The 15968-nt window shown below is 43.2% G+C and overlaps 1 protein-coding gene across 2 annotated transcripts; it reads left to right on the top strand.

Moving 5' to 3' along the window:
* The first annotated feature begins 3977 nt into the window (after positions 1–3977).
* On the top strand, positions 3978–14661 carry LOC123111026 (uncharacterized). 2 transcript variants are annotated; one of them, XM_044531701.1, is made up of 7 exons: positions 3978–4239; positions 9281–9381; positions 11193–11265; positions 12184–12449; positions 12865–12981; positions 13204–13252; positions 13887–14661. In XM_044531701.1, the coding sequence occupies exons 2-7, from the start codon at positions 9292–9294 to the stop codon at positions 14201–14203; spliced, it is 912 nt and encodes a 303-aa protein (XP_044387636.1). In that variant the 5' UTR covers positions 3978–4239; positions 9281–9291; the 3' UTR covers positions 14204–14661. The 2 variants fall into 2 exon arrangements, with proteins under 2 accessions (XP_044387636.1, XP_044387626.1); XM_044531691.1 differs by lacking the exon at positions 9281–9381 and having other exon boundaries at positions 4015–4239.
* Positions 14662–15968: the final 1307 nt, after the last annotated feature.

Here is a 15968-nt window from a genome sequence, read left to right as displayed (position 1 = left end):
AAGTTACATAGGCATATAGAATATGTGGCAAAAATTCAATTCATTAGGATATGCACAACTAGTACTTCTTTCACAAAGGTTCTAGGTGGACAAAAACTTTGGAAATTTGCCGAGGAAGATTTACTGGGCAAATGGAGTTTAATTTTGTCACGAGGCAATGATTTGGATAGAAAAGAGTGCCCAAATTTTTTGAGCGCAATCAAGAATATATAAATAGCACTTCCTTCACAATGCTCTTCTCTAGACAGAAACTTTGGAAAATTAGTCAGAGAAATTGGCTAAATGAAGTGAGCTCAAATTTGCTGTAGGTAAGTTACATAGGCATTTAGAATATGTGGCCAAAATTCAACTCATTAGGATATGCATAGCTAGTACTTCTTTCACAAAGGTTCTAGGTGGACAAAAACTTTGGAAATTTGCCGAGGAAGATTTACTGGGCAAATGGAGCTGAGTTTTGTCATGAGGCAATTATTTGGATAGGAAATAGTGCCAAAAATTTTGGGGGCAATCAAGAATATATAAATAACACTTCCTTCACAAAGTGTTGTTCTGAACAGAATAGAAAAATGAATATTGTTGAATTATTTTTGAACTAGGCAAGGAAGGTTTTTTACATATTTGACGACGATATGACCCAAAGAATTTATGAGATTTTTTGGGAATTTTGGGAATGACAGAAATATAGGTTGCTTCACAACCTAGGGAAAAAATTGACACATGGACATGACACATAGGCAAAACTGATGTGGTGGCGCCTAGTCATAGCAACCAACCATAATTTACAAGGTTATGACCATCTATATTGGTCGTGATCAGCTAGAAATAAGGCAATGGACCAGTGCTATCTGCTTTATGACCATTTGGTATAAGGAAATTACGACCTTTCTGACCAAAAAGGTCGTTATAGTTTAGGGTTTTGAGCCCCCCGAACAGCTTTTGACCAATTGGTCTCAAATGGTCGTAGATTTATGACCAATTCTTCTAGGGTCACTGACAGAAGGTCACAAGTTGACATATTTCTTGTAGTGCGTGATGGTTGCCTCAAGCTTGCTATTGTCAATGCTATCAAGTACATAAGACACATTGAACAAAATCCTATCACTGCTCACGAGGAAGAAGACAAGAACACAATATGTTCAATTCTTTGGTTCGAGTAATTGGTCAAAAGAAGATAACATGATGTTCAGAGGCTAATTCATACCTCTTCGTTCAAGCCAAAAATCATCTTTGATGAAATACCATCCCTTGCATCCAAAATTCCAAAAGGATGAAAAACTGCAATTATTAAGGAATGATAACACAATTCAAAGGGTAGCAGTAATAAAGTGTCCTTTTGATGGTACCTATCAGCACCCACACAAACCCAAAGGATGATATGGTTCTTCAACATCTTTTGTATTTTACTCTGAATCCATTCAGCACCCACACAAATCCAAAGGATGATACACAAAAGATTCATAATTGTGTAGAGCAGGGACACATTTGTGAACTTGAAGTGTAATAAAGAATATCAACTTATATCATTGTTTTTTTTTCTGTAGAAAGGTTTTTATTCGACAACTACGACATATGCATCAAATACAATCATGTATGAAAGCTGATCTTCTGCATCTGCATGTGCTACATTTGCCTACAGATTTTGCTGAAATCATGAAGTATGTGCTTTGTGTATGTTCTTCGATATGCCATACATGACACAATGGCTGACACATATCTTCAATAAAACAACACACCATGAGATCAGTTATCGTGGTAGGGTATGTGGCTGGCTGGACTCGCCTATTCTAGATGGATGCCAGGGTGACTGCGCATACAACGATGTCATCAGTTGGGCAAACGACGTTGAGGACGAATCACAGTGGAGGCAAGCTCTCACGCGGAGGCGGGCTCATGTGGCGGGCAGGCTCTCGCGCGGCAGCGGGTGCAATAGATGCGGGTTCGCGTGGCAGAGGCCTCAGCTGAAGCCGGTTAGCGCGGCGACGACAGGCTCACGTGGTAGCGGCCTCGGCAGATGTGGGCTCGCGTGGCGGAGGCCTCAGCTGAAGCCAGTTCGAGCGGCGACGGTAGGCTCGCGTGGTAGTGGCCACGACAGATGTGGGCTCGCGTGGCGGAGGCCTCAGCTGAAGCCAGTTTGAGAGGCGACGGCAGGCTCGCGTGGTAGCGGCCTCGGTTGGCACGCTCCTGGGGCGGCGGTGGGATCGCGTGCAGGGCGGCCACAATGTTGCAGGGAATTGGTGTGCAGGAGGACAATCAGATCTCGAATAGGGAAGATGACAGGATGGTCGTGAAGGAGTTGACGGAGGAGCGTCCACCTACTCGACGACGCGGTACAGGGAGGCGATGGAGGATAGGGAGGAGATGGGGCTGCCGGCCGTCGTGCGGTGTGCTGGCTGCGGAAGAAAGGAAGGCATCAGGGTTGCGGGCGAAGGGAGGCGAGGGCGACCAGTTTCCATTTTTTCTGCAATGATCACGCGATGGGAGGGGCTGGGGACGCGATGATTTTGCTATTGGTGGAGTATGTTTAGCCGAGGTAAATTGCTAAGTGTACATCAAATCGCGATTAGATCAATGATGGCTGTTAGATTTAGAATGATAAGCCTAAACGTGCGGTGCTGATTGATTCGTGCGAGGTTGTGGGACTAATTGCGGGGTGCATATAAAAAAGTTTTTGTTTGATTGCTTAATAGTAGTGTAGATGTAGAAGTGTAGATGACATCATCAATCTTTTTTTAGTCTACCAACAACTATTTGTTTGTTTCCGTCCTATGGCTAAGTCGTTCACGTAGACGTAGCCAACGTCGAGGCCAACTGTTTATTTCTCACGATCATTAGTCCAGTCCAACTGTTTGTTTCTGAAACCATTAGTTAAGGAGTACTCTTGCGAAGATCATCATAATCCCCGGGTTGCGACAAGTAGCGCGCTGCATGTGTGCCACTTGTCGCAGCATGGGAGTTTCCCTTTTTTTCGTAGATCCATTTATTCAAAACATTTTATCTCTTAAATCACGCGTCCAAATCTCGAACCGATTTCACCGTTGGATTCCTCACGTCGAGATCTTCAAAACTAGATTCCATGTCGATAGGTTTCGACGAACATTTTTTTCACGAGAAAATCAGACAAAAAAATCCGGACCGGGTGCACGAGTTTTTCCCTTTTTGGAAGATGCACGCCCGTGCCTCTGACGAAATCACTACCGTGCCTCTCGCGGAAGCAAAACCGCGACTCTCGTGAAAGAAAAAAAAACAGAAAACACGTTTTTTTTTCGCTTCCGAGGAGGCACGGTCGTGACTCTCGCGAAAACACAACCGTGCCTCTCACGGAAGCAAAACCGCGCCTCTCACGAAAGAAAAAATAAACAAAAATGCATTTTTTTCGTTTCCAAGAGGCACGGCCGTGACTCTCACGAAAGCACAATCATACCTCTCACGTAATCAAAACCGTGCCTCACACGAAAGAAAAAAAAAACAGAAAACGCGTTTTTTTCTGTTTCTAAGAGGCACGTCCGTGCCTCTCGCGAAAGCACAACCGTGTCTCTCGCGGAAACAAAACCGTGACTCTCGCGAAAGAGAAGAACACGTGTTTTTTTATGCATTTTTTTAATTTTTTGTTTTGGTTCAAAAGTTAGGGAAGGCAGGTGGAAAACTAAACCATAAAAAAATCAGAAAAAAACCCGTTTAAAAAGCCAAAAACGCTTGCGGAAAAATAAAAAAATACGAAATCCGAAGAAAGCGTCCAGAGCACGACACGTGACGAATCGCTGACAGCGCACCAAGTGATGCTGATCGTTGCGAGACTTTCAAAAAAGCGCTGGTTAATTAGTTGCTCCTATTTGTTTCTTACAGTACTAATGTCTTCCTGCGAGCGTGAGGCTCGGCCCGCTCGTGGCCTTTTTTTTTTACGATAATCTCGTTCTGGTTCACGCCGGATCGGTTTGGGGCAAACAAAATGGGCCCCTTTCTCCCGTGCGCGGCCTTGAACTCCAACCGACGGCGTTACATAAGCAGCGCGATGCTTCCATCTCCCACGAACGCTGTCGCATAATGCGGCGCATCTATCTGCTTCCCAATAATGCGCTAACAACTCAATAAATGCCCCATAGCGGCGGCTACGCAGCGCAGCGCCCTGCCGCCGCCGTAGAAGACGACCAGAGGACGACGACGCTACCTTCCCTAATCCCGATTCTGGAGCGTGCGGCGGCGGCGGAGAGTAGTAGGCCTGCCGGCTCTTTGGCGCTGCAGGTGCGCCCCCTCCCCCAATCCCAGCGTCCCCATCTTGCTTTCTGTTTGCGTGTTTCCCCCCATCCCTTCTTGGTCTTTGATGAGTCCACATGTCCGTACTGGCGCGCCAAAGTTTCAACAATCCCTTTTCGTGTAGATCTGGGGTTCAAACGGTTTTCCTTTTTCTTTATGGCTGAAGAGAAAGTATTGGTGTTGATTGGCTTGTTAGGTTCATGGTTTTTCAGATTTGAGAATCTTCTCTTTCTTCTTCATATATTCTTATACTTTTTTTTATTTCTTATAATGGGTTGTTTGGATTTAGATTGGTTTTGCATGTTTTGAGATTGTATATTTTATTAAGTCATTTTTGATTCCTTTATGATTCTTGATAAACCTTATATTGCTTAAACTTGTTTTAACATATTTTTTTTACTTAAGTTTGGTTAAGACAAAATTGCATGTGTGTATCTTGTGATATTTTCAGATTTATCACTTAGGGCAAAAAAATAAAAAATAGTGCAGGTTTATTAGAAAAAGTATTGGTATAAGATATACTCAAAGTATCATACTCTCGTTACTGAAACTAGTAAATTTGTATGTTGATATTTAGTACTCCTTCCGTACCAGAATGTGTGTTGTGCTTTTAGTTCAAATTTGAACTAAATCCATGACATTTATTTTGAAACGAAGGAATTTTCTGATATTCATATTTGGTATGATATTAATTTTACGCTAAACATGTTGAGCGTGTGTCATTTAAGCAATCTAAATAGTAAAATTGACATGGTTTGATGGCCGAGATTACTTTGAAATGTCTTTTTAATTCTTTTCATATTGATATAGATACAAGTTAATCCAAATTTTTGAAAATTGGTGCATCTTATATTTTGGACCGGATGTAGTATTTGTTATTTAATTTGTGTTTAAAGTTACACTCAAAATTAATAAATCTTACATTATACTATCTCTGTTCTTTTATATTAAGGTGTATTTGTTTTTTGCAAAAATTACACAATGTAAGGTGCATTTATTCTAATTTCTTGTAATTTCCTTTTTAGCCCTCCAAAAAATGGAAAGTATTTTTTCTCGATTGTTTGTATCTCTCCTTGTAGAAAGTATCTCTCTCGGTTGCATGTATCTCATACTTTCATGTACTAACTGATTTACTTGCCACAAACCACAAATTTGCTAAGGGTAATTTCATCCTAACATGTCCATAATCATGTGCCTTGGTCACCGTGTCGAAAATAATACATCTTGTATAATGGAACAGAGGGAGTATGATATATTCCTTCCGTCCCAAAATTCTTGTCTTAGATTAGTCTAGATACAAATGTATCTAATAGTAAAATGTGACTTGATACATCCGTATTTAGACAAATCTAAGACAAGAATTTTGGGACGGAGGGAGTATGAAAATAGTTATGCTTGTCCTTGTGAGATTGTCCTATTTGTTTTGTCTATAGTCATTTGATGAATTCTTTTATTGCTTTGTGCTTGTAAAAATAGCAAAAATTACATTATTATTTGTAATTGCCCTTAAGTCCGATCGTAATTGTTGATATAGTACAGTTGTCACCATGATTTCCATGCAATCTTGTTAAGAGCCAAATCCTAGGATACTTTCCAATCCTCTCCTTGTACCACCTCCTCCCTCGTCAACTTTGGTTGCCTCATACCCCCTAGTATTTTCGCTACTCTTTAGAATAACTACTATTCATTGGTGCTTCTGCAGGCCTTCGTTGGATATGTCCAAACCACATTAGTCGGTGTTGGACAAGATTCTCTTCAATCAGTGTCACCCCTACCTTGTCGCATATTCCCTCATTCCTAATTCAGTCTTTGATTGCAAGCCCATACATCCACCTTAGCATTCACATATATCCTCATTCCTAATTCAGTCCTTGATTGCATGGCCATACATCCACGTTAGCATGCGCATCTTAGTGATACTCATTTGTTGGATGTGTTGTCTCTTAATAGGCCAACATGTTGCTTCATATAGTATCACATATCCTGGCCATCTCAGGCCCGGCCCTGTCGGCCCACCCAGGCCCGGCCCCAAAATCCAGGGCCTAGGCCCGATGGGCTTGCCCATGGGCTGGGCTTGGGCCTGAGTTTTGAGCCCACCAGTAGGGCCTAGACGGGCTTGGGCTTGGCGTATTGGCATTTTAAGGAAGAGGCCCGGCCCACGGCCCTAAGTCCTAAGGGCTTTTTAGGGCTTTTTACCAGATGGGCCGGGCTTGAGCTTGAAAAGTAGGCCCAGTGATAGGGCCTGGGAGGGCCTGGGCCTCGGTTTTTTGCCGTGGGCTTTTTCAAGCCCGGCCTGGCCCGGCCCATGGCCAGATATAGTATCACATGTTTGATTGTCATCTTGCTTTGTTTTTGTGCCTAACATTCTCATTGATATCATATCACCATTGCTTTGTAGCATTGATCCCAAATGTCTCCTAGGCATTATATGTCTCTATAAACCAAGGTTTTTGAGTCGCCTAGCCAAGTCGTGTCGCCATGCCTCCGATTAGTGGCTCGCTGCAATTAGTCTGCGACTCGTCGTGATTAATCGCCCCAAGTCGCCCCAGGTGTTAAGAGGAGGAGGAGGAGGGGGAAGAGGTGTTGTTGCACGCGGAGGAGGGGGTAGGCAGCTGCTTGGAGGATACTTCAGCTCGGAGAAGGCAGCAGCAACTCGTAGGAGCAATGGAGGCGGCGATCCTGATCTGCAGATCTGGGATGGGAGCATGCGTCTTGCTCCTCCTTTGTTTCGTGCTAGAGAGCTGGCCCAATAGGCCCATTATGTAACCCTAGCTTCCAAATAAAATCCAAACCGTCCATATGCTCTAATCTGGACCGTGCATCTGCTCTCCCATGTGCCTTTCTCCTTCGTCTCTTCCGTGCTTCTCCTCATACAGGCGGCGCACTCTCCAGCTTCGTTTCCTCCTCCCCCGCCTTGGACTCAGGCCTCCTCACCTTCTCGGTCTTCCCTCCCTTGGCCTTGCTGAAGCAAGCCGGACCTGCTTTGAGGTCCTAGTCGCCCGACTAGTCGTCGACTAGCCTACCAGCCACGCGACTTGCTCCTCTAGCCAAGTCGCCTGCGCAAGCCAACCTCGCTCCAACGACTTGGCGATTAGTCGACGACTCAAAAACCTTGCTATAAACTAACTTATCGGTCTAAACCCTAAAGTCACACCTCATATACTCGGTCTTCGTTCTAGTAAGCCTAGATAAGTTGTAGCCAGCTAGTTAGTAGCTTAGTTCATTTCACGTAGTTACCAACTTATTCCACTATTTACTAGATTAGTTAGAGGGACTCCTGACCGATTAAGCCTTGCTTGATGGTATTTCTGTTGTTTCCTACCATCTTTTACTTGATGGAAATGCTTTACAAATATGCATATGGTGTCAAAATGCACAACATATCAGCTTAGCCTATATAGTGAGGATGCTCCCAAAAGTGGCATAGAAACTAGTGGAACCAACTTGGTGGGAGTTCTTATAAGTATACAATGACTTTGACCCATTCTAAGCTAAGATAAAGTGTTCTTATATGAAACTAAACCTTTTGGACGTGGGGTGATATACTATACAAAGTCACGTTATGACTAGAGAGAACACAAATAAACCAACCAATCCAAGCTACCCCCTCTATCCATATATATAGGGCCTAATGCGTTTTCCGAGGCTAACTTTGACCACATGTTAGAGCAATAATATATAACATGCGAGTTACAGAAAGCATACCGTCAAATTCGTACATGGGAGGAGCTTCTAATGATATAATTTTCACATTATACATCTCATATTTTCATATATTATAAATCTTACGAGTAGTCAAAGGCTGTCCCAAAAACCGTATTAGGCCCTATATATATGGATGGAGGGAGTATAAGTAGTTAGACCATTTGAGATGACAAGAGGCTAGGTTATTAGCATTATTATTTTGTATAAGCAAGAATTCAAGTTAATTGATTGAAATGGTTGTGAGAGCCAAAATATTTGTAACATTTGGAAGTTGTGATGATTGAATGTATTGTTGGTGTAATTACTTTGCTCCTACGGATTTTGTCATTGTTATTCTAGTCCATCTTTTATATTTTTGTTACTATGTAAGTCTATTTACGAACACTTCGCAGCTCAACTGGTTGAGAACGCTGACCCGCTATCGCCTGGTTATGAGTTCGTATCCAAGTGCGACCTTTGTTTGAAGGGGAGCCTTGGCGCAGTGGTAAAGCTGCTGCCTTGTGACCATGAGGTCACGGGTTCAAGTCCTGGAAACAGCCTCTTGCAGAAATGTAGGGAAAGGCTGCGTACAATAGACCCAAAGTGGTCGGACCCTTCCCCAGACCCTGCGCAAGCGGGAGCTACATGCACTGGGGCTGCCCTTTTTTTTTACTATGTAAGTCTATTTATCAATACGCCGATATCACTTCTTTTCACAATGGCATGTGATATACTCTCGTGAGATACATCATGAGTGTGTAATACTGGAAAAGCAAATGATCCTCTTTTTAAGATAATCAAAATAAATATGATAATATTTGACAGACATGCCCTTGGAGTGTACCAGCAGCCTAGGAGTCAGCCCATCAGTAGTTGCGCTTGTTTTGACGATGCTCTCTACACTGTAGTGTACAATAAATAGGCCAAGAGTAACAAGAATTTAAAATAAAAAGAAGGGCGTGTGATATTTAGTGGTTACGCTTGTTTTGACGATGCTCTGTACATTGATGTTTCATATATTTTGTTATTTCATCGTATTGCCTCGCCATTTCTTCAGTTGTTTGTTTCACTATAGTTGTACATGGTCTTGGGTGTTTCACTATAATTGTGTGTGGCCTTTGATGACTTTTCTTCAAATACTACAAACTCATGCTTGTGATTGTTTTGGTGTTTCCATTCTATATAAGGCATTTACTAGTGTTACACATGGTATATTAGTTTTTGCTAGAACTAGCGCTTTATTATATGCACACATGGTGTGATGTGAACTATTGTAATGGAGGAAGTACTATAAGTCCAACATTGTGCTAACACCCATTGTTTCTTCTGTTTGTACTGCCTTTAGATTGACTGGATATGGATCTAATTCTCCCGTTCAAAGTTGGAGATCTTGCCGAGTCAAAGTCTTTTGTTAAGGGTTACACAGGTGCATGGTTCCGCTCCAAGGTGGGACATTTAATGTGTATGATTTGAATTTAGTGATTTAGGAAGCATACAGCTACTCTCAGCATGTTCTTTTTGCGTCTTTAAACTTAAAGCTTCTATTGACTCCATGTACATCATAAAATCGGTGTTGCATTAATTGTTGACGACCCCTTATGCTTTGTTGTCTTGACAAGAGCTTTCTTAGTAACAAGCAAGTGCACAAGTACCAAACAAGTGCACAAGTACTACCTAGTGAAATTGCCTGCCAGATTTTGGCCACTAATTTTTACTGTTCTATATTTTCCTGACTAAAAAATTTATAGATAAGTACAACCTAAATATTTAAAAGAGAATGTATTTCCATAGTGCTAGCAGAGTACATGTGACCCACATTTTCTTTGCACTTCTGGTATACTCATCAATTTCTCATACCATCTTTGTTTGTTTGTCCTTGTAACTAACTAGTGAAGCAACTAGGGTGTATTCTAGCCTCAAAAGAGGTCGTTGTGCATGGACAGAAACAGTGACACCTGAATTTCTATACAAATCTACTTGCCCTAAGATTGGATCCAAACAACGTTTGGTTGAGAGGGTCAATATTGGGGCTTAGGATATCATTAATGCATGCTTCGGGCAACTATTTTATGCTCTTTATAGAAACTCTTGCACAAACTAGGTAGAAGAGACTAGGTAATATATCATAAATGACCCAAGGGTTCATATAAGCCTAGAGCCTTGTTGCTTGAAGACCACCACCTCCCTTAGTGGGAGGGAACAAAAGGCAATAGCGTAAAAGGACATAAGTTGCCATCTACACCTTTAGTGGGAGAGAAAAGCAAGGCTATAAGAGAAAAGTAGGAAACATGGACCATACTTTATTATATACCATTGATTATGGACCTAGATCAAGGTCTATGGTGGACCTTTGACCTTGACTCTCTAGGGGTCTCGACTTCTTTATCCTTCTTAGGCTTCTTTTTTCTAGGATTTGTTTGACTATTGAACTTCTTTATTTCATTGGGTCGTGTGCATGACCCAATGTGGCATGTTCCAAACTTGAGCTGGCCACTTGGCCCCCTGCACATATTTTAGCCCCCGGTTATGCTTATATTAGGTCCTGACCAATTCCCTGTAGCATTACTCTTATCTTCGGCACTCCTCTAGCCTAACGTGTTAACCTTCATTTTTATTACAAACTGAACTTCTTAGAGCTCACAACCCATAAGGTCACCCATTTAAATACCAGAATATCATAATGAAATCCACACAAACAGCCCACCACTGATTAGTTGGTGAGAGTTGAACTCTTGTCATTACTCCCTCCATGCTTGAAAAGAAGGCGTATAAATTAGTCTGAAGACAAACAGGCTAAAAATTTATATAGTTTTTCCTACAAACTCTGTTAAACTTTGCACCATTTGACTTCAGACAAAATTTATACGCCTTTTCAAGCACGGAGGGAGTTGTTTATAAAGCTATGCTACACATCTAGGCTTTGCTATTGTAGCCCTGAATTCTATCAACAACAACAAAGTCTTTAGTCCTAAACAAGTTGGGGTAGGCTAGAGCTGAAACCCTTAAGATCTTGAAACCGATGTGTGCTGAAATACATATTACAAACATAGATGATGAAGCTTTTTCTTTCCAATATATCATGCTAGTATGGTACTACTTTTAAATAAAAAATAATTAGCAGGTCTACTTTCAAAAATAATGTATGGTACTACTTTGACCATGATCTCTTGGATTACAAACATAACACTTTTCTCCTTATTCATTCCTTGGTGGGGTATAGGGCTTTACTAACACATATTGTATTAATTCTTTTTCAGATTATTAATATGCGTGTCACAGAATCTGGGCACCTTGAGTATTACTTGGAGTATATTGACTATACTGAAGAAGGCAAGCATATTTTTACAGAAGCTCTGTTCTTTTCGTTTCCACATAAATGTGCAATAATCAATTTGAAAACTCATTTTTTGAACTTTTAGCTTAAGAATATTGGTGCAAGCACCTTGTTTTTGTTTTGTGGACATAATTTGTATGTGGAATTATCCTCTTGTACACCACTGAGGCCCTGGAGGCAGCTGGTATATTTTACGGCATGCCCAATTTTTGAAAGTAGACCTGCTAATTATATACGTTTTCTCTCTATATATATGATATAGTTATCTTTCATTTAAATTTTTGTCAGTCCAGAAATATGCCACATGTTTGCTTGGATGATTAAACATTATTGTAGGTGGTACCCTTCAGCAGGAATCATACAATATAATGAAGAAACATCTGTATTTTACAAATCTTATAATATTGCCTCAAGCTTTTAATGGATCATGTATGATGCCTGGCCAACACTATTTACCTTTAATGAGATGGATCATGCAGTGCTTGAAAAACCACGTGATCTCTATTTATATCTCCCCCAAAATGGTTTGTGCTGTACAGATCATAATTGATGAGTTTGGTTTGATGTTTGAACAGGAAGTTGCAAAGCCTGTATTCGAATCAGCAAAGCTAGTAATACATGAAAACATCTGGCTATACCTTGCATTCCAATTTACCCGACAATTGATCAATCAGTGCACTAACATTTGTCTAGTACCCAATAAAGCATGTGCTTTCTTGCCCAAATGTTTATCTTGTCTGGGAGTGGGGGCAGGACAGTTGGTGGCCGTAGCCATGTAGTGCAATTATGTCTTGCCGTGATTAATTTTACCTTTATACTAGACACCAGAAAATCTTGGAACACTTGAATCTGACCAAGATTATAACTGTTGGTTTTCCGTACACCTCATATCATCTGTCCATGCCCTTTTGCAGAGAATGAATGGATCAGAGTCTTTCAAAAGAACCCACTCAGCCCAGCATGCGGGGAAGGGAAATCAAGTGAGAGTACTGAAATAATGTTGCGTCCTGCCTTTCCTCATTGGTATAGGGGGGGACAAGTTCCTGCGCGCTTTCCAAAGAATGAGCTTGTTGCGAGTGTTTGTGATACCTGGAAAGTAGGTGACAAGGTTGACTGGCAGTGTTCAGATTGTTACTGGACTGCGGAAATTATTAGGTTGAACAGTAGAGATGTGGTTCAGGTAAACATCTAGTAATTTGCTGTTTTAGTCATAAATTAGCTCCTGCTTGTCATTAACTCTCTCGTTGTTCGCTGTTATCGTGGTCCACTACGTTTCATGTTACTGCCCTGTGGATACTTCAATTAAGTTTGTGTGGTTGTTATCTGGCGGTCCAATAGTGTTAGGGGCTGATAACACACAATCAACTTTCTTGCTGGTGAAGATGACACAAAATAATATGATACCAAATGAACTTCCATTCTCTGGTCAATAATTAAAATATGAAGTGGGCCAAATTGTGTTACTCCCTCCGATCCATATTAATTGCCGCTCATTTAGTACAACTTTAGTAGGGAGTATCATTTAATCTCCATGTTTTCATGCTGGTTAACTTGGGACAATAACTCACATGTTCGTCCTTGACATTTTTCTACAGGTAATGCTGTTGGATCCTCCCATGGGTGAAGGCGGGCAACATCCTGCTAAGAAAAAGGACCTGAGGCCTGCACTTGATTGGTCCATCATTAAAGGTTGGACTGTACCTCTTTCGGTGGTAAGTTTCTAATGCTTAGGTTCTAGCTTCTGAATACATTTTGTTGATTAATGCTTGTAGTAGGGCGTTGAGGTGATCCTTGACCAGTTGTGGCCTTGTGGGTTAGTTCATGGAATCGAATGGATTCTACTTTTTTTGACGGTCTACCTTATATTCCACAGTTTAAACTGAATTTATTGTCTATTTTTGTAGACATCTTACAGTGTATCTATTTATGGTCAGGCAAAAGGGAAATCCTGGCAAGCTGCTCGTCTGGTTCATCCTAAATCTGGTACGGCTGACCTTTTGTGGAAATATATGGCTGTCATGCATAGTAGGCTAATTCATATGGTACGGTCTAACTTATATTCCGCAGTTTAAACTGTGGTCAAATTAAGTTTCATGTGCGCCTGGTGATTTTCAATTCTTTACATAATTCTAGAGTCAAGAGCATAAATGGGAAAGTAACAAACAGTAAGCCACACTAAAGCATTAGATTGTTAAGACAACAAGGAAGTACCTAATCATGAGAACTTAAGGAGCACAGGGACAGCTTTTGAGGTAAGTTGCATTACAGAAATTAAGAGAATTACTGTTGAAACTTGAAAGTTAAAAGGTACTCCCTCCGTAAAATAATATAAGAGCGTTGTCCTATGGTCTTTCCCCTTTTCCTTGGGCAAGCTGTCTTATTCGATTAACAAATTATTAAACAGCCATGTTATTGGCCACATTAACCCCAAAATTGGAATCATAGTCCTAGTTCCTTTGTTGACTGAGCACAGCTGGGATATTTAGTTAATCCAATTCAGTGAAGTGTATTATTTTCCCTTGTAGCTTTTCATGTACTGTCTGTGAAGCAATGAAAGACTTCACAGGGATATGTTAGCCCCTGGAAACTTACCATCTTTGCTGTTCCCTGGTTTCAGATATAGAAGACAGCATCACAGATGAAGATGAAGCCCCGGGATCTCCAACCAAAAGGCCCTCATCGGACACAAGCGGCATATCTAAGCTAAGCAATCGGATCGACACCATCCTGGCGTCCACGGAAAAGTTGGAGCCGACACACGAATCATCAGACCCCAGTCGACGGGGTACCCACAGTTCCAGTAAGCGACAGATATCTCCTGCTACTGTCAAAGGAGCTGCTATGGCAGAACCCGACGGGCCCTCTAATGGAAACGGTTCCCGCCGCCGGTACCCCTTTCGGGTCCGGAGGAACGCAGCGGGGCAGCAGAGATAAGCTGGTAATGCTGCGCACTAAGTTGACCCCCCTATGGGGTTGACGGGCAGGAGTCCCTCCCGCTCTGTGACTCTGCTCCCGGAGTAGCCGTAGCCGCAGTTCAATATCATGGAGCGAGGAAACAGGTACTCCGCGGATCCTTGGGTTTGGTGGAGCTAGTGGTTTCCCGAACAGCTCCTTAGTGATATACCACATAGCTCTAGATACATCGAGGAAATGGTCGATCGCTGTCTTTGCGGAATCGGCCACATAGGCACGTGACATTTCTGATGAGAGTATCTGGGGTGTGATCCATTGACTGATTGTTACTGTACTTGGTAAAAGTTGCGGACTTAAGGCTGGTTGTTACTCTGCCTCGCATTGTCTCGTGTGGTTCTGAACCTCCGGGAGCGAATCAGATATGCTGCACCGTGATGATAAAAGATATACTATCCCTAGTTATTTCAGTTTTTCTTCAATCTGAACACATTGACGCACTAGCACAGAATCATTGATACTTTTACCTCTACATTTTTTTAACTCCAGCACGAAATCAAACTCAACACATCGCTACAGGTTTTTTACTTTAGTTCGATCACATTTGTCCGTGAGTCCCACGCTGGACCTTGAGGGGCTACAAAAATTCGGGTTAATAGATCATCAAAATTGAGATGCATACGAGCATATATTTTTTATTTACTTCGCCATGCCGATGGAAGCGGCGTCCTGGTTGTAAGAGCCGCTCCGGCTTCGGCGTCCACCCGTCTCGCTGGTGGCCGCTCTGGCCTCGGAGACCACCCGTCTCGCCGCTTGCCACTCCGGCCCCGGCGACCATTCCCCTCCGTTGGCCATGGCATCTGGATCTCGCAATCCCCCCTCTGTCACATACTCGATGCCTCGCGAGCGGCCAATGGTGTCCGGCCTGGGGCTCTCGGGCTCTCCTGGCTCGGCGTGCTCCTCGTCGGCGGATGCGGTGCAGGCGGAGATGGCAACTTCGGGCTTGGAGGCGGTTTTGCGCAAGCCCGGGCCTTCTTGCAAGGCCATGTGGCGTCGGTGTCGTGCGCTGCGGCGCCAGCAGGAGGCTGGCCTGCGGGGCAGGTCGGCGTCCCCTTCTTCCTCCGAGCGGCGTCAAATCCTGTCGGATCTCTACGGGCTTTGTTTTCGGTGTTTCAAGGAGGGCCATCAGAGGCATGATTGTATGAACGACCCGCTGTGCATCAGATGCAGGATGTCGGGGCACGTCTCGTCGCAGTGCTCGCAGCCTAGGAGTCCCATCTTGGCGGAGGAGTTGCGCAGGGTGGTCATCGCTAGGGCGGCTGGGGCAGAGCCGGTGGCGAAGAGGCAGCCTCGGGCCGAGGGAGGTTGTTGTTGGAGCCTGGGCAGGGGGCGCCGCGGGCGTCTCCCTTGCCGGTTGCGCCCAACATCCTTCCGCTGTTCCCGAAGATGCCATCGCCGTGGTAGAGGTCTGCATCCTGCCCCGCTTGGTTCCATGAACGACATGGAGCGCCGGCTGCAGTTGGCAGTGGTGATGTATGTGGGGGGTCAGAGGCCGCAGATTTCCTGTGATACGGCGGCAGAGATCCTATCGACGCAGCTTGACATGCCGCGGCACAGGTTCTCGGTGCATAAGTACCACCTGGAGGACTTTTTGGTGGTGTTCGCGGGCCATGAGTTCAGAAACAAAGATCTTGTTATCCCTTCCGTCTCCCATGGGGGGTGTAGCTGTTCATTAAGCCATGGCTAAGGCAGGCGCAGGCGAATTGCAAGCTGATGAGGATGAAGGTGG

The sequence above is a fragment of the Triticum aestivum genome, chromosome 1B, assembly GCF_018294505.1.
Source record: "Triticum aestivum cultivar Chinese Spring chromosome 1B, IWGSC CS RefSeq v2.1, whole genome shotgun sequence".
Taxonomy (NCBI): Eukaryota; Viridiplantae; Streptophyta; class Magnoliopsida; order Poales; family Poaceae; genus Triticum; species Triticum aestivum.
This window is presented reverse-complemented; position numbering and strand designations above follow the sequence as displayed.